A 22,328-nucleotide genomic window follows, 5' to 3' on the forward strand; every position below is an offset into this window, starting at 1 on the left:
GATTTGGCCATTTGTAGATATGAATAAAGTTTTACTGGGGAAAATGTAAAATTAATTTGAAATGATAGACACTATTAACAACAGACTCTAAGGACCATATCACACCCTCCACATCTACTAGCGGAAGACACAGAAAACCCATTCTAAGCATGCAGTAGTAAGAAGAGCCACCTCTGTAGCATTATTCTAGTGCATAGTTGAGGAGACTTCATCATTGTTCCCTCTAATTTTTTATATCCATGCGCAGAATGAATTTTGTTATGTGCACCGATATGGAGGTGATGTGTGGCAGGGGTTTGGCGCGTGGGAGGGGGCTCTGGGCTGGGGCAGAGGATTGGGGTGCAGTGGGGCCGAGGGGTTTGGCTGCAGGTTCTAGGGTACAGGGGTTTGGGGTACAGGGTGGGACTCAGGGCTGGGGCAGAGCATTGTGGTACGGGGGGCGGGAGGATGAGGGCTCCAGCTAGGGGTGTGGGCTCTGGGGTGGGGCTAAGAATGAGGAGTTTGGGGTGCAGGCTGCCATGGGACTGGAGCCAGCTCTCTTCCCGCGGGCGGCAGCAGCAGCTCCCAGGCCGGGGCTGAGGCACCTCTCCCCGCCAGCAGCAGCTCCCAGGGCTGGGGGGAGAGGCCTGCAGCAGCCCTGCACACCCCAACTTGCTCCCCTCCTAGCCCACCCCCATACCTCTCTCCTCTCCAGGCCCTTTATAGCCTGCTGTGCAGCCATGCAGCTTAGAGGGAACTTAGCTCCCCATATTTAGGAGAGGAAAGGATTGGGGATGAGTGGGAGGCAATATCATACCCCTGGTCCTACATACATTGGTGGGTATTATGAAATTAATGTAGCCATCTTTGCCCTTCCATGCTGTGGAACTTTCCCTTGGGGTAAAAATAGGTTCAGGAATCAGTAGCCATCAGGGCACAGCTGGTGTGCCGAGAGGAGCTGGCATGGAACCCCAGTGCTGCCTCCAATCTTTTGAGATGCTTTTGGGGGCTTGGACACAGGATGTGAGAGGAGCAAAGTCACAACTCACAGTGGAAGAGTGTATTAATAACTCTCTACAAGGGGAACTTTGTGAAGTTCCATGTTCTCCTTAAAGGAGACCGTATACTGTATCCCTAAACTAACTTGTGTATCTTGTACATGTAATTGCAAAACTGTTTTTATTTCACTTTCCCCACATTTGCAGGCTTGCTGAGCTAGCTTCAGCTATTATAACAGTTTAGAGATTAACTTTAGAACTTCTACCATCAATAAATATTGTTAGCTTGTTTAAGTCATAATGTATTTACAGAATACATTAGATCTCCTTTTTAGCTGGGAAGGGTAAATGGGAGAGTACAACTCTCCCAAGTAACAAAAACAGATGGCTACTGTGACTTTTGTTTAACCACCTAAATCTAAGCAAAGTAATATCCATGTCACTGTTACTTTCTAGCAAAATAATTATGAATTCTTGTGAATAATTTTTTGCATATATAAAATGAAAAAGTACAGTGATACAGAATTACTTTCAAATCTGCCTGTTTTAGCTAAACTTTAACCTGTAGAAACACTTTGTTTTTTATTTTGATATGTGCTTTAATGTCTAAGCATGCTGAAAATGTGTTGATTAAAGAATAAATTTAGCTTAGTGTCCATTAAAGTCTCACTGAGATTTCCCTCTCCTTCCCCCACAATAGAAAATTTAGAAGACCACCAAGCCCCTCTTATGAAAAAGCCTACAGTATCCACATTCTGTCCTCTGCTGCACATGGTTATCTCCTATTGAACTCCATGGGAGTTGAGTGGATATAACAGTGCAGAATTTTGTCCTGTGTAAACTGGCTTTATAGCATTTCCTGAAAATCATTAAGCTCTGGTTCTATTGGACCAGCATGGGGAGTGAATTCCAAAGCTGAGTCCTTTTACTGAAAATATCCTGCCGCCAGTTCCCAAATATTTTTTAAATGTGGGGATTGTTAATACAAGTGTATCATCTTTTCTCAATGGTGAAGTAAGCACATGAGTAGAAGGGTATTCTCTTCATTAAAAATTGGTAGACTAGTTCTTCATTTATTTTTAGAAGAATTGGAGCCAACAGCCTGGGATCTTCTGAATGGTTATTAATTTGACATTAGAATCCTTTCAATTTTTATGGCCTAATTTTTGAAACTTGAGCATGTTATCCAGTGTTGTTACTTGGAACAATGCATGCTTATTACATTCTTTTTTTTAATATAGGTTGAGAGGAACTATTGTTTTTCCTCTGTGGAAAAGGTACAGAGCACAGAGCCTGAAGGGTGCGAGAGAGAGAAAGACAGACAGACAGACAGACACACACACACACACACACACACACACACACACACACACACACACACACAACCTTAACTTGCAATTACCAGAAATATTCATGACAACAAACTGGAGATTAATTATATTCATACTTAAGAACATATCATTAAATTTTAAAAAATCTAAAATCTTAACACAATCTTCCATAGCCCCCTCCAAAAAAAGATCCTGACACTCTTGTAGCCTATAAAATCCCAAATACACTCTGTGGTTGGCTTTTTGGGAAAGGGAGAGGGATATCCTGCTTAATTAAGATAATGGAACTGTCAGGGGTGGAGGGTGTTATGAATGTCTTACGTTATGTAACATTTCTCCATTTTTGAGTGCTTTGGAAGTTTTCTCGGGGGGGGGGGGAATGAGAGTCAAGACAAAACCTCAATGGCATGACATGACATGAGAAATGTGAAGTTCACCAGGGACAAGGAAATCATCTTTGCTCCCCACCGATCCACCTTCAGTAATTTCCCCTTTCAATTCAAACACTAGGCAGATTTATTTTGTTTTATATATTAAAATTATACATAAAATAACACACTTGGGGGATTTTGTGCTTAAATACTAATGGTTAAAAATTGGTTACCTGATCAAAAACATATGCTATTACCCTCATGAATGTAGGGCAATATACAGTATATTGAAATTAGTGACATGTAACGTGCAGCTTAAAAATGTCACCATTCTCACAGCCCTTGCAAGGTGAAACTGGTTCTGGTTCCTCTACCCCCTGAGTTTCTGACAGGGCAAAGAACTGGCAAGATCCTTCCATCTCCCAAAGGTGAGAAGAACTAGCTGGCAAACTGGCCCCAGCTTTTGCTTCTACCTATGAGAGGGGAGCAAGGACTCAATACTTTGCCTACTCTTTCTCAAAGGCTGTCCTGTTCTCAGATAGTATACTACAGCAATTGATAAACATTTATGATTGTACCAAATCTCAACATGGTTTGAAGGAAGCAATTGCACCTATATATGCTAATGACAGTGAACCAAGCCATAGTATTTACTGTGCTAGTCAATTGAACTCATAAGTCTTGGGACTTGATATAGTGCCCTTTATTAAAGCTGATATTATGTTGATCTACTAGTGCTCAGTGTAACACTATGACCTGAGGCTGCCGTGTTTCATGTGTAGATGTTACTGGGAGACACTAGGCTGCTTGAAAAGAACTCTTATTTTTTATTTCTGTTGCTGTAGCTCATGGGGTTAAGAATAGATTCATGACGTTTACTTATGGGTTATTTTTCCTTCACCTGGCCTTCTTTCTTCATCTTGCTCATTATTTTGGGAAGGCCATGTCAGGTTTAAATTTATGTCTGAAGGAAGTTAGATTAGAGTTCGTTATTAACTATTTTGCAATGGAGTTACACAGTCGGGGCCCTCTGAAGAGAACATTCTATCCCTGACTCTTGAAATTATCACCCTTGTCAGTGGTAATTCCATAGTAACCAGTAAGTATAGCTGTCATTTAGGGAGACATGGTTCCTGAGATAGCTGGGGCCCCAATCCATTTAGGGCTTGGAAAATCATGACCAGGACCTTGAATTTGAACTGGTGTTCTGTGGAAGGTCAGTGTAATGATCTGAACAGTAGTGTGATGTGTTTCCTTCATCCTGTGTTATTTAGTAAGTGGGCTGCTGTTTGTTGTGCCAGCTTGATTTTCATCAAAAGTTCCTACTTTCATTCCCAAGTATATAGTGTATTAAGTAGTTAAGCCTAGAGAGCATGAAAGTATGGATCATTGTTGCCAAGTCTGTATCCATCAGGGTTCATTGAAGCCTCTTGACTAGCCAGTTTTCCTGGCCACTGTGTTTTTGGGATATTCAATAACAGAAAGGTTAAATGATATGGAGAGTGTGTGGGGTGGAGATGGGGTCTTGAAGGGCACCACAGATGAGTGCTCTGGAGTCTGAGCTTTTTCTGATAGTGGGTTGAGAGGAGAATCTGAGAGAGTTCAAACAGTTTCCTTCCACCCCTGGCAAAACCTCATATTTAACCATGTTGAATGCTGTTGAGAGATCCAGCAATAAGAATATGAATGGTGACTCCACCAGTGCTAGAACAACAACATCCACTAGTGCAGTAGTTCTCAACCTATTTTACCATTGTGGGCCACATGCATTACTACCTGACCCTGAGGATGTCACACGGGCCGCAGCTGTGTGCTGATTGGGCCACAGGTTGAGAACCAATGCACTAGTGTCATTTCTGTGGCACATCAGTATAAAAAATCCTGGTAATGATGAGACCAAGATACTGGCAGAGGTCAGGCATAGTTGGGGGTTTTTTCTCTAGTTTTGTAATTACCTTGCTCAAGCTCCCATTATTGAGCACTGGGAAGTAGTTAACAAAGTCAGTTGCATGAAACAATTGAACTGGTTGGACTACAACATGTTTTAGAGAGAATGATAAGTTGCCTTTTTCAAAAGAGTCGATGATGATGTATATTAGTAGCTGGCCCAGGTGCTCATTCACAAGGCAGAAAAGGCAGGCATCAGATACACATGCGGTGATTTGGACTTGCCTTAGGGACTTCCTGATGAGTAAAATGGTCAGGCTGAGAATGGTGGTGGTCTGATGGTGATGTTGTGCGTTGGCTCTGATGGTTGTGCTGTACTGAAAGTATCTCTGATTCTGAGGATCTTTTCTGCAAAGTACATTGCAGTTAATTACAGCAGGAAATACTGGAGATAAGAATGGATAGGAGGCACTCCAAGTTAAGACCTTTTATTATTTCAGTTGTCTTCTGTGAGACTTTTGTATGCAGAAGCTTGTTAGAAACAAAGTAGATACAGTAACTCCTAACTTTAACCTCTTCTCGGTACATGTTGTTTTGTCATTACATCACTGATCTATTAGAGAACATACTCATTTAAAGTTGTGCAATGTTTGCTTATAACGTTGTTTGGCTGTGGGGGCTTGGAACAGGGGGGCTGCCGGCCCACCCTTATCAGTTCCCCTCCACCACGCCAAGCACCTCCCACCTGGCGGTGGAGCCACAGATCAGCAACTCCGCTCCCCGTGCCTCCCGCCCACAGCAATCAGCTGTTTGGCGGCGTTCAGGAGGCTGTGGGGGGGAGGAGTGAGGACGCGGCACACTCGAGGGGAACGGGTGGAGCAGGGAGGGAAGAGATGGGGCAGGAAGGGGCGGGGGTGGGGCCTTGAGGGAAGGGGTGGAGTGGGGGCAGGCCTGTGTCAGAGCCGGGAGCTGAGCACCCCCCAGCACATTGGAAAGAATAGCAAGAGGAGCAGCTGGATGATCCACCCTCTTTCACCCTCTTACTCCACCACCTCAACCAAGCTTCACAATCATCATTGCTGAGTACAGTATTAAATGGTTTGTTTAAAATTGTTTAAAACTTATAAGGTATACGTATATAATGTCTTTTGTCTGGGGGGAAAAAATTCCCTGGAACCTAGCCCCCACTATTTACATCAATTTTTATGGGGAAATTGGATTCGCTTAACATCATTTCACTTAAAGTTGCATTTTTCAAGAACATAACTATAATGTTAAGTGAGGAATTACTGTACATATATAATGAGTGTGAAAAGTAGTGTCTTACTATTTTAGGCATTGTGTCTGAGTGGAGATCCAGTCAGTTAATGCTCACAATAGTGGGGAGTACTGTTCTGCAATTGAGATAGTGTTATGGTAATAAAGTGCATGTTACTGAAATATAGATATGAAATCCTCCATGAAAGGATTATATTATCTATTTGCATTCCAGTAGTACCTAGAAGTACTAACCAAGATTGCAAGGCACTGACATATGCACAATAAGAGTCTCTGCACCCAAGAACTTACATACAATCTGGATAGACAAGGCAGAAATGGGGCACCAATTAAAAATAGGGAAACCAACCTGCTGAATGTGGGGCAGGCCCTCGCGGATTAGTGATTCCTCAGTAACAGAGCAGATACAAAAGAATTTTATTAGTATGTGTGTTTGGAGGCAGAAATTAAGATATATTCGAGACAGTCAGGAAACAGCTCATATGCTGAGAGACCATTAGAAATAGAAGCTCTCGGCTTAAAGTGCTGGACAAAGCCATGTGTCAGCTAAGGTTCTAAAAGTTGAATTACCTACGTACAGCTTTGCTGTCATATTTATCATTTTATTCAAGATGAACAGGACCTGTATACATATTCTATCTAAAATAGACTAGAAGGAAATACTGTGAATCTATGTCACTAATTTTTCTCCCAACATAGGAGTTACCTGCTGTAAACCCCCAAACCCTATGTACTGCTTGCATGCAGAACAATATTAATAGTGTATGTAATGATGCTCCCTCTGGCGGGACACAACTGAGAGTATCAATTCAGGACAAATTGCTTAGAGCAGGGCAGTTACAGCCCCAGGCTGTTGTTTCTCCACCTCTTCGGCACACCAAACCAGCCAAACAGAAGACTTCGTTCTCACCCCACTGGCTAACCATAAGTCATACAGGCAGTTCCCTTAGACTTTCCAGTATCACCACCAGTGCCACCCGTTATGGGGACGAATGGTTATGAAAACCAATACCCCAGTAAAAGAAAAAAGGTTCTCTCGATCCCAAAGGACCAAGCCCCAGACCCAGGTCAATATACAAATCAGATCTTACTCACAAATGACATTGTTGCCAATCCTTTAGAATCTAAAGGTTTATTTATAAAAAGAAAGAAATATAGATGAGAGTTAGAATTGGTTAAATGGAATCAACTATATTCAGTAATGGCAAAGTTCTTGGTTCAGGCTTGTAGCAGTGATGGAATAAACTGCAGGTTCAAATCAGGTCCCTGGAGTACATCCACAGCTGGGTTGGGTCATTCAGTCCTTTGTTCAGAGCTTCAGTTTGTAGCGAGGTTCCTCCAGAAGTAAGAAGCAGGATTGAAGATAAAATGGAGGGGTTTCCATGGCCTTTTATATTCTCTGCCCTGTGGAAGAACACCCCTTTATTCTTACTGTGGAAAATCACTGCAGCAAGATGGAGTTTGGAGTCGCGTGGGCGAGTCACATGTGCATGCATGACTCAGTTTGCAGGCTGAAGCCATTGTTTACATGTTAGTTTGAACGTTCCCACGAAAGCTCAGATGTGGATTGGCGTCTCCCAACGTTCATTGTCAGTTAAGTGTTTCTTGACTGGGCACTTACTGAGAATAGTCCTTTCTCAAGAAGCTGACCAAATGCTTCAGAGATTACTTAGAATCAAAACACAGTGAGATAGAAGTACATAGCCAATATTCATAACTTCAACTACAAAAATGATGCACACATACAGATAACATAATCATTCCATTGACACCTTACTGGACCTCCTTTGTACAAGATTTGGTGCAACTATAGGACCTTGGTCACAGTTCATGTCAATAATGTCACAGTGTAATATGAGAGAGCATATAAATCTTAAAAGTATTATCTCTTCTTTTTAAATTCATTAATAAAGCATGTGCAAATATCTGTTTAAAAATTAACTAGAAATTAGTTGAAAAGACAGGGTGAAATAATCCTTCTTTTTAAACAACTCTTCCTTATGACAAATTTAAATCTTGAAAATATTTACCCTGACTTCTTCCCCTCCCCTCCATTCCACTTGACACTGTTTTTCCCCCTTTTGTTTTGAATGAAACTGACATAGATGTTGTTTACATCTTGATAGTGAAGTGGTGCATTTTTGTGTTATTTTTTAAATCAAGTAAATAAAGCCTCTAGATTTTTAGAATTCAAAGGATTTCTCCCTATATTACAGAGGTCCAAACCATGAACCTGTTTCTGCACATGTAGACCTGGCTAGAGCTTTGTGATTTGGGTGGGCTCCAAATCACATGTTGCTTCAATCCAGGGGGAAAGGCCCCCCTGTTCTTTGACTGGAATTGCTCTGAGCCCACTGAGACCCTCCCTAACCTAGAAGCTGAATATGGACTGTCCCTCACTGTTACCATGCAGAGTCTTATTTGGGATGCTGTAGGTTCCTTCTGCCCAGAGAGAGAAGGGCAGGCTTTATTTGCATGAGTTCCTTGCCTCTTCCTTGGCCTCTGGACTCCACTTTCACTTGGTTCATTTTTGACCACTTCCAATATAACTGTTACTTGGAAAGAAAAAGAGTTTGTCTGTGTTGTGGATCGGTGTCCTTTCTTGCCTCTTCTCTTCGTGTCTCTTGATTCTTCCAACCAGGGCCGGCTCTGGCTTTTTTGCCGCCCCAGGCAAAAAAGCCACCGGCCGCCGCCCCCCCCCCCCCACGGGGAGGGGGGGAGGAGGGTGGCCGGAGCCCTGGGGGGAGGGCGGCGAGCCCCGGCCGGGGCTCCGCTCTCCCCCCGGCGGCCAGAGCGCAGGGGGCAGGGCGGCGAGAGGGCGGTGAGCCCCAGCCAGGGCTCGCTGCTCTCCCCCCGGCGGCCGGGGGTAGGGCGCCGGGGGGGAGGGCGGCGAGCCCGGCCATGGCCCCGCTCTCCCCGGGGGCCGGAGCACCGCGCCGCCCCCCTCCAGTTGCCGCCCCAAGCACAAGCTTGGTGGGCTGGTGCCTGGAGCCGGCCCTGCTTCCAACCATGCTTCGTAAATGTCCCTTACACAGCTACATTATTTGGGCTTAAGTGTAAATGTTTATTTAATATTTAATGATGATTGTTTCAAAACTGTGTACTTGATTTGTAACTATTAACACTATTACTAGAGCTGGTTTAAAAAAAAAAAATTCCATCAGAACTTTTCTGTCAGAAAATACTGATTCGACAGAATTGAAATGCTCCGTAGGAATGTATCAATTCTGTCAAAACTTATGATGGAAACCAGGAAGGCTGGCCTGCCTGGTTTTCTGCCAGCCTGCCTGGCTCCCTAGGTGGCATGCCGCCTGTTCGGTTTGCCAACTGGGCAGCTAGCAAAGTCTCAAACCTGTGCAGCCAGGGAGCTGGCAAATCTGGAGAGCCCAGCAGCACACCCACCAAGCAGGGAGCTGGCAAGGAGCCGAGCAGCTTGCCTGCCTGCCAAGCAGCAGCATTTGGTGTGTCCGAAATATTTTGGAATTTCAGTCCTGTGAAAAATTTGGACTTTTCAACTTGATAAAGGAGAATTTGTTTTTCAAAATCTTGACGTTTTACAAGGGACAGAAATTCCATTTTGCAGTCAGCTCTACTGTTTACATGATATGCACTACTCTCTAGCAGAAAAATTCTTATCCAAATTGCAAATCTTTTATATTAATATTTGGGTGTTTTGGGGTATATCAACTATTCCTTGTCTTCTGCAGTACTTGTGTATGACAACGCCAAGTGAATATTCACCAGCAGAATCACAGTACAAGAAGCACAGCAATGCTGTTTAACTCAAATGTATAAAACTACTGTAATATCTGGTACAAAAGGCCTATGACGTCTCATTCCTAAAAATGTATGGTGCTCTATTTGTGTCATGAATGTGTATGACTATTTGTGATAGCGTGTCAAAATGCTTAGAGAATATTTTTTGATTTAGCAATAAGTCTGAATATACCTTTTAATTAATAAAATTCTGTTTTAAACTTGCAGGTAATATATGCTTTAAACACTAAGAATGATGAACATGAAGCTGCTATTCAAGCCCTCAAGGATGCTCATGAAGAAGAAATCCAACAAATTCTTGCAGAAACAAGAGAGAAGCTCTTACAATATAAGAGTAAAGTTGCTGAAGAAATGGATCTTAAGAGAAAGATCCAGGTTTTGGAAGAGTCATTGGAAGATCATAAAAAGATGAAACATCAAGCCTTGACAGAATTTGAAGCTTACAAGGACAGAGTTGAAGATATGCAGCTTTGTGCAGAAGCCCAGCATGTCCAGCGTGTAGTAACTATGTCAAGAGAAGTAGAAGAGATTAGAAAGAAGTTTGAGGAGAGGCTACGAAGCTTTGTACAATTGCAAGTACAGTTTGAGAAAGACAAACGCTTAGCTCTGGAAGACTTGAGAGCAGCACACAGATTGGAGATTCAAGAACTTATGAAAACTCAGCAGAATCAGAATGCTACTTTAAGTAAGGGTCAAGAGAAGCTAGAGGAGTTGCACAGGTTGGAACTGGAAGATTTAAACAGCAAAGTTGAAGAGCTAAGACTGGAGAGGAAAAAACTCATTGAGGAGTATGAAGGCAAACTCAGCAAAGCTCAATCCTTTTATGAACATGAACTTGATGCTTTGAAAAGATCTCAGCTCTTTACAGCTGAAAGCCTGCATGCTTGCAAAGAGAAAGAAGTGGAGCTAAGAAGAGAGTTTCAAAGCCAAGAAGCTGTTTTACGGAAGAACCTTGGGAAACTGAAGACTGAATTGCAGATGGTACAGGATGAAGCGGGTAGTCTGAGAGAAAAATGCCAAAAGCTTCAGGTAGCTCTCAGTACAGCAGAAAACACTGTTCAGGTGAGACTGACCACACGTCATTCTTTTAAGTTCAATGTGTTTAGTAGAAATTAAGCTAACCTAAAATTATATACAGCAGTGGCAAATCATTAGCATGTATGTAGGACCCTACCAAATTCCCAGTCCGTTTTGGTCAATTTCACAGTCAGAGGATTTTAAAAATCATAAATTTCATGATTTCAGATATTTAAATCTGAAATTTCACAGTGTTGTAGTTGTAGGGAGTCCTGACCCAAAAAGGAGTTTGAGAGGGGGGTGTAGCAAGGTTATTGTAGGGGGGGGGGTTGCAGTGCTGCTGGTGGTGGCGTTACCATCAGAGCTGTGCGTCCAGAGAGTGCCAGTTGTTGGCTGGAAGCCCAGCTCTGAGGGTATCAGCACTGTCCGCAGCAGCACAGAAGTAAGGGTGGTAATACTGCGACAATCCCTCCCCACAAAAAATAACCTTGCAACCCCCCTACAACTCCCTTTTGGGTCAGGATCCCAATTTGAGAAATGCTGGTCTCCCCCATCAAATCTGTATAGAATAGGGTAAAAGCACACATAAGTCCAGATTTCACAGGGCAGAGACCAGATTTCACGCTCCACAACACGTTTTTCATGGCCGTGAATTTGTTAGGGCCCTACGCATATGTTAGCTTTGAAAGTTAAGCTTTTGTCACCAGTACTTGGCTGGCTGTCCACCTTTCAGCTGTTCAGCTGTTTTACTGATGTTCTACTCCCCGGTATTATGGTATAGGAATTGAAGTGCTGAAAGTTTCATTGCAGATTAGAGAGTACACAGTCAAATGAGCACTGAGCAGTAGCTCTCCCTCAGAGCTCACCATATTAGAATCCAACTTCACCTTTTATTTGTTTTTAAAAGGGTGGGTGACTGGCTCCAGGGCAAGGTAGGAATGAGGTGGTCAGTAGCTAAGTACAACTGAGGTCTGATTCTGGTATACTGGTATCATTGCTAGAAAAGTTTGGGAAACACTGATTTAGAGTGTACAGTGTGTTCAAACACTTACACATATGAGTAACCTCACACAAGTGATTGGTCTTGTAAATATTCTATATTGGTGTATAGTTGGGCTATGAAGAAAATATTTCCATTTTGCTACATTATATTTGTCACTGCAGTTATTTGTGCCAGCTGTTATCTAGTAATTAATTTAAAATATGTTGAACAAATACATAATATTGTACAAAGAAAATGGGAAAGGACACTCTTTGGTATGATGATGAGACCTATTAATCAACTTTTCCTACGTATACTTCTTGGACACATACAAGAGGCATTCACAAGTAATGTCTCAAATACTGTACACATTTTCAGAGAGTTGCCCTAATGTTGTTTTCTAAAGCTGCTCTAAAATAGGATCTGAAGCCCCAGAAACATAAAGCAGGCATTTGGGGACCAGAGGGGTTGAAAGCTTTCCTTCTATGATGGAAGGAGGCGTAGAGTTTTGTAGATTGGGACTAGAAGAAATGATTCTATGGGACTCTATTTGCCCTTTGGTAGCTTTATTGAGGACTTCCCCCTTTAAGTGTGATCAACTTGTAGAAGAGATCAGTCAGCTTATATTTGCATTCATCTCAACATTCAGCCCTCAAAGCCAGGTGTATCCATACTGCACTGTAGCCCACATGGAAAATATGAAGGATCTTAGGGTAAATGTGAGAACATCAAAGGTGTGAGCTGGCCTAGGTGAAATCTGAAAGGAGACCTAAACTTTTATGGTCAGGTTCAAGAAGAGGTCTCTCAGGTCCATTTACAGGGTGCAAGACACACAGACAGCATGAATAGAGATTCTGAAGGCAACCACTGTGAGCTCATAAACCTTATGAAAAGCCAGATCTGCCATTTTATCAGTGGAGTCCTAGGGGGATAAAACAGAATGGAAGAATGGCTCTTTAGATGCAGATTGTGGCGGGGCGCATTTGAGTCCACCCTATGGACAGATAATATTCTCTTGGAGTAATCAAAGAGACTGGGTTCTGCTTTGCCATGCAATCTGGGTTAGTGGATCTCCTTCCAGACATGACAGCCCACTTGCTGAGGCTGGGTCTACACTACCCGCCTGAATTGGCGGGTAGAAATCGACCTCTCGGGGATCGATTACGCGACAATCGATCCCCGAATCGACGCTCTTACTCCACCAGCGGAGGTGGGAGTAAGCGCCGTCGACGGGAAGCCGCAGAGGTCGATTTTGCCGCCGTCCCTACAGCGGGGTAAGTCGGCTGCGATACGTCGAATTCAGCTACGCTATTCGCGTAGCTGAATTTGCGTATCTTAAATCGACCCCCCCCCCCTGTAGTGTAGATGTAGCCTAAGCTTCTCCCATATTTTACAGGTACTGGCTCCCTAGGACTCTGCCCTACTTTTTCCCCATTGAGACCCCCTGATCTCTGCATAAGACTTGGATGCGGAGTGAAGAATTGTCTCTTAGTTTTCCTCTGCCTAGGATTCTTGGCTGATGCGGAGTTTGGAGTCTCAGCTTTTTCCATCTTCTCCTTTCTCCTTTTTTTGTTTAAAAGGCCTAATAGAAAAGAAGCATGGGGAATTAGAAGAACCTTGGACTTGCTGGGCAAGGAGACTGAGACTGGGATGAGAAGCCGGAATGGAGACGGGGGCAGGGACAGGTTGCCAGGGCAGAAGGGGTCAAATTTGGGGGAATTGGGCAAAAGGATCTGTGATCACTAGCACACACTCCCCTCTAATTCCTGGAATGGAACCAAAGAATACTGAATCTCACTAATCTTCTGATGTCAGCAAATATCAGTGAAACCCACTGAGAAAGTGTGTGTCTCATTCCCCTCTATGAAGTTGTCTGCTGTCCCAGAATCCACCAGTGTCTTCTGTGGTGGAATTCGTTAGGGCTCCCCTGGAACACGGAGGTGGACCTAGACCTTAAGGTGCAGGGAATGTTAACCATGCCTGGGGCATGCCTCAGTGAGGAGTAGGAGTGCGTTACCTCAGGGTTTGTCCAGGTCAACCCCTTCTACTGGGCCTCGGCATGGTAGTTTCCCAAATTGCAACATGTTGGAGCTCAGGTTGGGCAGTAGGATCCCCTACTGCCAGATCCCCCACAATAGAAGCACAGCCTGTGGCAACGATGGTGCTCTTTTTCCTTAGGTGGGCACTATCCAGCTGGATGGGGTCAGGTTGTACACAGATATCGAGGGGCGCTGGCCAGCTGGTAATGCAGACCCCTTCTTTTCCTCACGTCGTTCATACAACTTACTGTTAATGCATATGACTAGGTCAATGAAGGCATCTAGTTTGGTTTGGGCATCCATACAGACTAGTTCATCCTTAACCTCCTTGTGTAGCCCCCATCAGAACTGGTAGAGGTGGACCGCTTCATTCCATTCAGTGTTGGAGACCAGATGTCAAAAGTGGGCGGCACAGGAGGAGGCCAGTCCATGCCCCTGCTGTAGTTTGCACAGGGTTGTCTCTACCCAGTGGGCACAATGGGGATTGTCAAATATTGCAGAGAATGCTTGGAGAAAGGCATCCCAGTTCAACAGCATTGGATTTGCTCGTTCGAGTAGGGTTCTACTTTTGCTTGATCAGTGGGATAGGACTGGGGGCAGAGCAGAAACAGCAGGTGGCATTGGTTAACAACCCCCCAGAATTATTGGCTGTCCCCATTAAGACATTCTGGGAGGAGTACTGAGGGGATTGGGTCCTGGCTGCAGTGCGTGCCCTTAGTGCGGCATTCTCTGCTGGGCCGCCTGCTCTCGTAGCATCTGGTTGTGTGTGGCATGCTGTGCTAGTTGGACCCATAGTGCCGGGTTTTCCTCATGGAGGTGGGTGGATTGCCTTCACAGAGCTTGTTTCTCTGTTGTGAGCTGTGATAATTGGGCTCGAAGTGTAGGGAGATCCTCCTGGGAGTGGTCATCCCATTCAGGCATCTCCAGTACTCTCTGGGACAGGCTGGACAGGGAGTGGCTCACTGTCTCCATGTTCCCCCAGGGTAGGTCTTCGTCACAGGCTAGGGTGGTCCAGGAAAACTGTTAGGGTTCCAACAAGGGCATTCAGGGCCAAGGGTCAGAGCAGGTCCAAACCTGAGGCTGGGAGTAGCAGAAGAGTTCATAGTCAGGTCCAGGTCAGTGTTGATACCAAGGGTCTGAGTCCAAGTCAGGAGGCAAAGTCCAGTTGAGGTCAAGCCAGGAATTTAAGAGCAAGGAGCAGGAGTAGTTGTGGCAGCTACAGAAGATCCATGCTGTTGTCCAGACACTTCCTGAAATGCCCCTTGGGCTTATATAAGGCAGGGAGCCAACTAGGAGCCATGGAACTGCCGTCTGTCAGACCCTTGAGGTGGAACTTCCAGTGGTCTGTATCCGCAGCAGATCATAGGAAGAGCCCAGATCACTGATATTGAGAAGTACTGAAAGATAATTTCCCCCAGTACTTATTCATCTCCCAGAGCCTACGTACCCTCCTTTCACATTTTAGACGGCGACTTACTGTCTGGTACTGATGCTGTTTACACACAGACTCTTTGAGGTACCGAACAATGTTTTCAGGGTGTCCCAATACAACATTCTCTGATGCTGCCTCACAAGCCTCCCTTTCTAACATTGGTACCAATGCAAGTACAGGTCTCTTGCCAGAGCCTGGTATTGACCCAACCACTGGTACCAGCACCACTTGCCTCCTCAGGGATACAGGGGATGATGCCTCATCAGATTCGGCGGTGTCTGTAAAAGGTTCCTCTTCCTTCCAAAATCCCTCTTTCAAGGTTCATGCTGAAGGAGAAGCTCCTAGCAGGAAGCACACCTGGCTATCTTGGCAAGGACAGCCTTCAAGTCCTGTCCCCTTTCCCTTATGTCCCACCACAATGGGCTTATTGGAACCCATGAGCTCTACATGGAAATCTTTACAACAGGGTAACATCTCAAAAGAGGACTCGTCAGGAGCATCAGCCACACCCGCAGGCCCTGCTCCACAGGTACACCTCTCAGAGCAGAAGTCAGTAGAAAAGGAAGAAATGATATCCTCCTACAAGACCTCCTTCTCACCAGATGAGGGTGTCATGGCTTCCCCACCATCTTACCCTGATAAGCCTTTCAAGACTGTATTAAAAGGTTAGAGGACACATTACAAATTCCATTGGAGGACATACAGTAAGCCTAACATTCTTTGTTGGATATCCTTCATACACCTCCTTGGGGCATGATTGCCTTGCCCCTCAATAAGGCTAAGATTTAGTCATGGGTATTTTTAGTAAAAGTCATGGACAGGTCATAGGCAGTAAACAAAAATTCACGGCCCTGTGACCTGTCCATGACTTGTACTGTATACTCCTGACTAAATCTTGGGGGTCTCTAGGGGCACTGCTGGTGCTAGGGCAGGGCACACCAGAGCACCCACTGGTGTTGGGGAGGGGAACTCTGGGGCACCTGCTGGTGCTGGGGGGGAAGGGTGGGGACTCAAGGGCGCTTGTTGGTAATGGGGAGTGATGCTCTGGGGCATCCGCTGGTGCTCGGGGAGAGGGGGGGCCCGGTACCACTGCTCACGGAGCAGCCCGGTACTGCTGTCGCTGCTGCTCACTGCAGGAGTAAGGTTCTACCAGTTCCATCTTGGTTCCGATGTGTAAACCAAAAGACAGGCATCTACTGTTATTACCTTCAACATTGAGCTCAAACTCTGTGCCCATATCCTGTAGGGATCCAACATCCACGGTGAACAAGGACGTATCGGATCTGACGGCGCCAACCACCAGTTCACCCCAGGGAGGTCTGAAGTCTACGTCTCCCTGGAGAACATTTTTGCACTTCTTTATCCTCAACCTCCTCTTCTCAAGTTCAACCTTATTTAAAGACATCATTACACTGGAGGAAGATACCACCTTGAGGACATGGGGCCACTCTCCTCTTACATCCTGAACCTGAGTACCCATTCATCGGTACCATTGGTTCCACCTGATGATTGAAAACCAAATTTCTCATAACATGCAGGCCCCAGATGAGCATTTATCCCCACATAGACTTTCCAAGTACCAGTGATTGCTAGTGCCATGGAGTTTGCCCCAACCAGTTGACACTTTGTAGTGATGTTGCTGGGGCCCCTGGGACCCTTTCTCTAGGCACCCCAGATCCATGTATGGACCTTGTCTACCCTCTCCAAGCCGACACGAAATGGCTCTACTTGAAAGAGGAGCTGGATGCAACAGTTCCAGCAGCTATTTTATCGTCTTCCCCAGATGAGGCAGTTATCCCATCTTCACCATCTCCACTGATCGTCACAGGCAAAATCAGGAGTTCTTTACAAGGAGCGATGTCCGAGCTCCAGATCCAGCTCAAAGAGGTTCAAGATTTTTAGCAAAAGCTCCTAGACTTATTATAATTCTCAGGTCCAATGAGGCCATGATGGAGACAGCCAGGGAGTGTGGCACAGTCCCACCCCCAAAAAGGCTGCCTGGATAGCAAGGGCCGTGCCCGTGACTCTGGTTTATAGGCCATACAGCCCCAAGACCAGAGTTAACCCTACAGACTCAGCCATGGGGCTGTAATGTGCCCCTCCCCCACCCCAAAAGGGTGAGGGGTGTACTTGCCCCACAACACTTCCACTCATCCAGTCCCAACATATCCAAGTAATGTCAGACAATACGACTGTCTTCTATGTAAACAAATAAGAGGAACAAGATCCTTTCTCCTGTGTGTAGAGACAGTCAACTTTTGAAAATGATGTATCAGAAACCACGTAACCCTCTCAGCAGCGTACCTACTAGGTGCGAGAACTCCCTAACAGACAGAATCTGCAGACCTTTTTCCACAGACCATGAATGGGAGATTCATGATTCCATCCTAAATGAGATCTTCACACAGTTGGGAATGCTGTCTTGGACCTCTTTGTCTCACAAGCAAATGCAGTTCCCCCATCCACAGCTCCAGAACAGCGTTAGGTCGAGGCGTGAAGAATGACGCCCTTCTACCCTGGACAGACCATCTCAGATGTGCCTTCTTGCCCATCCCACTAAGACCACAAGTGCTGCGAAAGATTTGTCAAGACAAGGCTCAAGTTATCCTCATTGCACCCAACTGTCCAAGACAGTTCTGGTTCTCGGACCTCTGGAGGATTTGAACCTGTCCGACTATCCACATCTGATCATTTCTGGATCTTCTGGTGCAACACAACAATGTAACTAGGCACCCCAATGCAGGATCTTTACAACTCAAGGCCTGATATTTGGATAGGCATTGAATGTAGAATGCACATGTTCACTAGTGGTCCAATCCATCCTCATTCAAAGCAGGAAGGATTCTATTAGGAGATGTTATTCAGCCAAATGGAAACATTTTTCCTCTTTGGAAATAATGTACTATTTTGACAGTCAGCTAGAATTCCTTGTTACTTTAGATTACCGACTCACCCTGAAGACATTGTGCTTCTCAATCAGTTCCCTATGGATCCACCTCATGGTAATCAGCACTCTTCATCCTCCAGGTGAGGGCCATACTACCTTTACTCATGCAGTGACAGCTAGATTCCTGAAGGGACTTGTTAGTCTGACCACTGGTGGGAAACTTCTAACACCACAATGGGATCTCAGTCTCATCCTTTCAGTTCTCAGCAGACCTCCCTTTGAAGCATTAGGCACCTGTTTTAAGTTCCCATCTCTTGATGAAGGTTGTCTTCCTAAGTGCCGTTACATCAGCCAGAAGGATGAGTGAGCTGGGAGCGCTCATGGCAGATCCATCATATACCATTTTTCAAAAAAGAGAGAATCTCTCTTTGTCTCCACCTGAAATTGATCCCTAAAATAATTTCAGACTTTCACATGAATCAAACCATCCAGTGTCTTTTTTTTTTTTCAAAATCTTGTGCATCTGATATGGAGAGAAGATTTCACTCCCTAGATACCCAACAGGCACTGTGATTCTACCTACAGAGAACGAAAGCAATTACAAAGACACCCCAGAGGGGTTGAGAGCCCATTCCACCAGAGCACAAGCAGCTTCTGCGGCATCTCTGTACGACGTACTCTTAATAGATACATGTAGGGTGGCTATATACAGTTCCATCTACATCTTTACAAAACATTATGCATTGGTCCATACTTTTTTACAGATACAGGTGTAGGGACGTCAATATTATGGACATCCATACCATCTGCATCCTTGCACCCATCTCCTGACTGACTACAGCTTATTAATCTCTCACATGTTGAATACATATAGGGACCATGACTTGAAGAAGAAATGGAGGTTACTTACCAGGAACTGGAGGTTCTTTGGGATGTGTGGTCCTTTTCTGTATTCCACTACCAGCCCTCTGTCCCCTCAGCTGTGGATCATGACCAGGTTCACGGTAGAAGAAGGAACTGGAGAAACATCAGTCCGCACTGCCCATTATATCCTCTGTTCAGAGCATGAGGAGAACAACTGCAAATATGAGGACCAACGGATGCTGCTTACTAAAATCTCCAATCTCAAGTGCATGGTGTGCATGCAGACTCATGTGTGGAATACAAATGGAGACCCCATATTCCAAAGAACTTCCGGTCACAGGTGAGTAACCTCCATTTAAGTAACTTGAGTTCTTTGAAATCTGTGTCCCTAAGGGTGCTCCAATACCTGCCCTCCTTCCCCTCTGCATTGGAGTGTCTCGCTGGACTTTCATAGTAGAGAGGAACTGGAGTGGCAGCGGGTCTGCCCCTCCCTATATACCATCATACCACAGCACAAGAGTGTTTAGGGTGCAGTCATGGACCTGTGGATGCAGCGGATGAAAATCTTTGATCACAGGCGCACACACATGCTGGTGTGGAGCACCCATAGTGGGTCACATATCGAAGAACTCAAATTACTGTGCAAGGTAAATAACCTCTCCATATGGGACCATACATTTAAAGACTGTATCATAATGCTTATGTACAAGTGGGCTGGATTAAGTTTGCACAGGCTCATGAATTCTGGCACTTTCTAACTTCTGAGTGCCTAATTTTGTGACCTTATTAATGTTCTAACAAAGGTTTTTTTTATATTTATTACGATTAGTGTATAAAATATTTATATACTTCCACATAGTTACCTGGTATTGGTAAAATGAATATATCTGAACAGTGTAGTATTTCATCTTGCCTAGTGCTATATGGCTATGTAATGAAAGATCCTATCATAATCCATATGCGTAAGGGGATAAAGTTATGGTTGTGATGGAAACCATAATTGGTTTCTGTGATTTACAGTTTCTATTTTAAGATTACATTAACATTGTTTTTTTATTATTTCCACCGAAAATCTCTTTAAACGACACGTATATGTGGGTTTCCTCCCGCCCCCCTCCCCAATTTATTTTGGAAATCATTTTTTATGACTGTCAACTAGCGTGGTCTCAGCCTTGAAAAGGGGAAAATATACATTTTGTATGCATAATACGTAATGACTGATTAAATCACACTGATCTTATTTGATTGTGGATCTAAATGTGGATTACAGAGGCAATAATAAAAAAACAGTAATCATATGCTTATATATTGGTTTGTTAAATTTGATACAAGATCAAGTACACTTGAAAGAAATAGCAAGCTTGCTTCATAACACTCAGTGTTAGTATGTGTGTTATTTTATGTATGAGATCTTGTTTTGTGTATGAATAATAAGCCTTATAAGCTGAAATGTCATCTGTATTTATACTTTAAATTCGTGCTTGTTAAATTTAACAGCATTATTATGTAGTGTTAATGAATATTATGTTGTTTGTTTCCTTAGGTGCTTCAAAAACAGCTAGATGACGTCAAGGAGGAGGAGATATCATTGTTAAGCAAACACAAGGAGGTGGAAAGTGAGCTAGCAGCTGCTAGGGAACGCTTACAGCAGCAGGCCACAGATCTTGTACTTAAAGCCAGTATGTATATCCATAACTCTGTATGTAAATGAGTCTCAAATATTAATTCAGGATGATACTATTATTTTTTCTATTTTAAATTATACAGATCTAGAGCGTATGTGAAGAGTTTTGCATTGTCCCTAAAAAGTTCTGAAAGTCTTCCTTGTTTTTTTTTTTTAAATTATGTTATGTGTATTGTAGTTAGATTTATATTTGCTTTACAAGCCTTCATACTATTTTCAAATATGTTTTGAAAGTAATTGACTTTTATTAAGTGGCCTAATTCTTGACAAATGCAGTTTTTCATTAAAATGTCAGATCATTGTACCTTTTAGGAAAGTGTATACTGGATTTGTTTGACAATAAAGACAAAAAGTCCCAAGAAGAGGCTCTTCGAGGCTAGGTACAAGCAGGGGAGCTATGTTTATACATGTCACACAGTTTCAGGGTAACTTCACCTATTTTCCCCCCCTCCCTCCACATCATGATCCACTCTAGGTGTGCCCAGTCAGGTCTCAGGTGTCCAACCATCACTTGTCTCTGGTAGGGACCACTGTCCCACTAGTTTCCTTTCCAGGGGTTTTAAGGCTGCACAGCCTTATCGCCTTACTCTGCGATATCTTCAGCAAGTCAGTCTGCCTAATAGCTGGTTCCTGTGCCTTGCTTTCTCTGAGGTTTAAGAACAGAGTATTGCCAGCAATTACAAGTTACCACACAGCTCTTTCTAAGCAAGCTCATTTATTCTTAAGGTAAAAGCATCACAGGGAAAACATAATAAAAACAATTAACAGATTTAAATACACACTAAACATACGAGGAGGCACCCATCAGTCTTATAGGGCTCTAGTAGCCCAAAGTCTTTCCAACCTTTCCACAAGATTTGCCCCCCCCTTCCCCTCCCCCGGACAGAATATCCTTACTGTTTGCTGGATTAGAAAGAAGGCCTTGAGTCATTTTAAACCCAGTCTTTTTATATCAAAAACCCCTTCTCTGTCTGTTTGGTTTCTGAAAATCCCAGTTTGAGCCAGTATATACATACCTCCCTTGGGGGTGGTACCTCTCTGTTTACAACCTAAGTTATTCACCGTACTCACCCCCTACTAGTTTTGGTTCCTGGTGGAGCTATGGTGACCCTTCCCTCCTGGAGTTGCATACAATTCTTGTTCCATAGTGATACATAAACATAGTATGGTGTGGTCCACAAAGATATTGCATTGGGTTGCAATATCTATCACAATATCATTTGTGAAAATATTAATAAAATCATTGTGGAATCTTGAGAGTAGCCAGATGCAAATCCTGTTCTGCCTATAGTCATGTCTAGGTTATTTGGGCTTTCTAAGAATTGGCATGAACTTTGGGGCTCTCTTACAACATTTTTGATCTTGCTGAAAGCTGATTGATGAGGAAATCTTAACTTCCAGCAGTGATCATTATCACCTTTTGAGGACCTATATAGCAGAACTGGAAGCTGGGTATTCAACTTAAAATCTCGAGGAGAGCTGTTCCAAAGGATCTTCTGGCTTTAATTTTTCGCTGTGATGCCAGTATTGAGCTGGCCTCCCTCTCCTGGTATCTCCTAACCCACAATCTGATCAGTAGATTGGCTTTGAAGCTGAGAGCCAGAGTTTGAATCCAAGAAGTGTCTCATTGACGCTCTCATTAAAGGAGAAAAGATTATTTTAGGTAACACCCTTGAACAGGATCTCAAGAACTAAAATAATACTGTATCATTGTTTAGGAAGCCTAGTTCATCCTATTCTTTCTCCTTCTGTCACAAGGATTACCATTGTTTCAAAGGTCCTCTTAAAAATATCTCCTTTCC

The 22,328-nt window shown here is 43.9% G+C and overlaps 1 protein-coding gene across 8 annotated transcripts in view; it reads left to right on the forward strand.

Annotated features, from left to right (window-relative positions):
• FAM184A (family with sequence similarity 184 member A) overlaps positions 1–22,328 on the forward strand; it is a 175,787-nt gene that overhangs the window by 43,479 nt on the left and 109,980 nt on the right. For all 8 annotated transcript variants that reach the window (XM_054023782.1, XM_054023785.1, XM_054023787.1 and 5 more), the window contains exons 2-3: positions 9,829–10,683; positions 20,386–20,521. In XM_054023782.1, coding sequence (XP_053879757.1) covers positions 9,829–10,683; positions 20,386–20,521 — 991 coding nt within the window. The remainder of the gene's footprint in view (positions 1–9,828; positions 10,684–20,385; positions 20,522–22,328) is intronic.

Source organism: Malaclemys terrapin, chromosome 3 (assembly GCF_027887155.1).
Source record: "Malaclemys terrapin pileata isolate rMalTer1 chromosome 3, rMalTer1.hap1, whole genome shotgun sequence".
In the NCBI taxonomy this organism is placed as follows: Eukaryota; Metazoa; Chordata; order Testudines; family Emydidae; genus Malaclemys; species Malaclemys terrapin.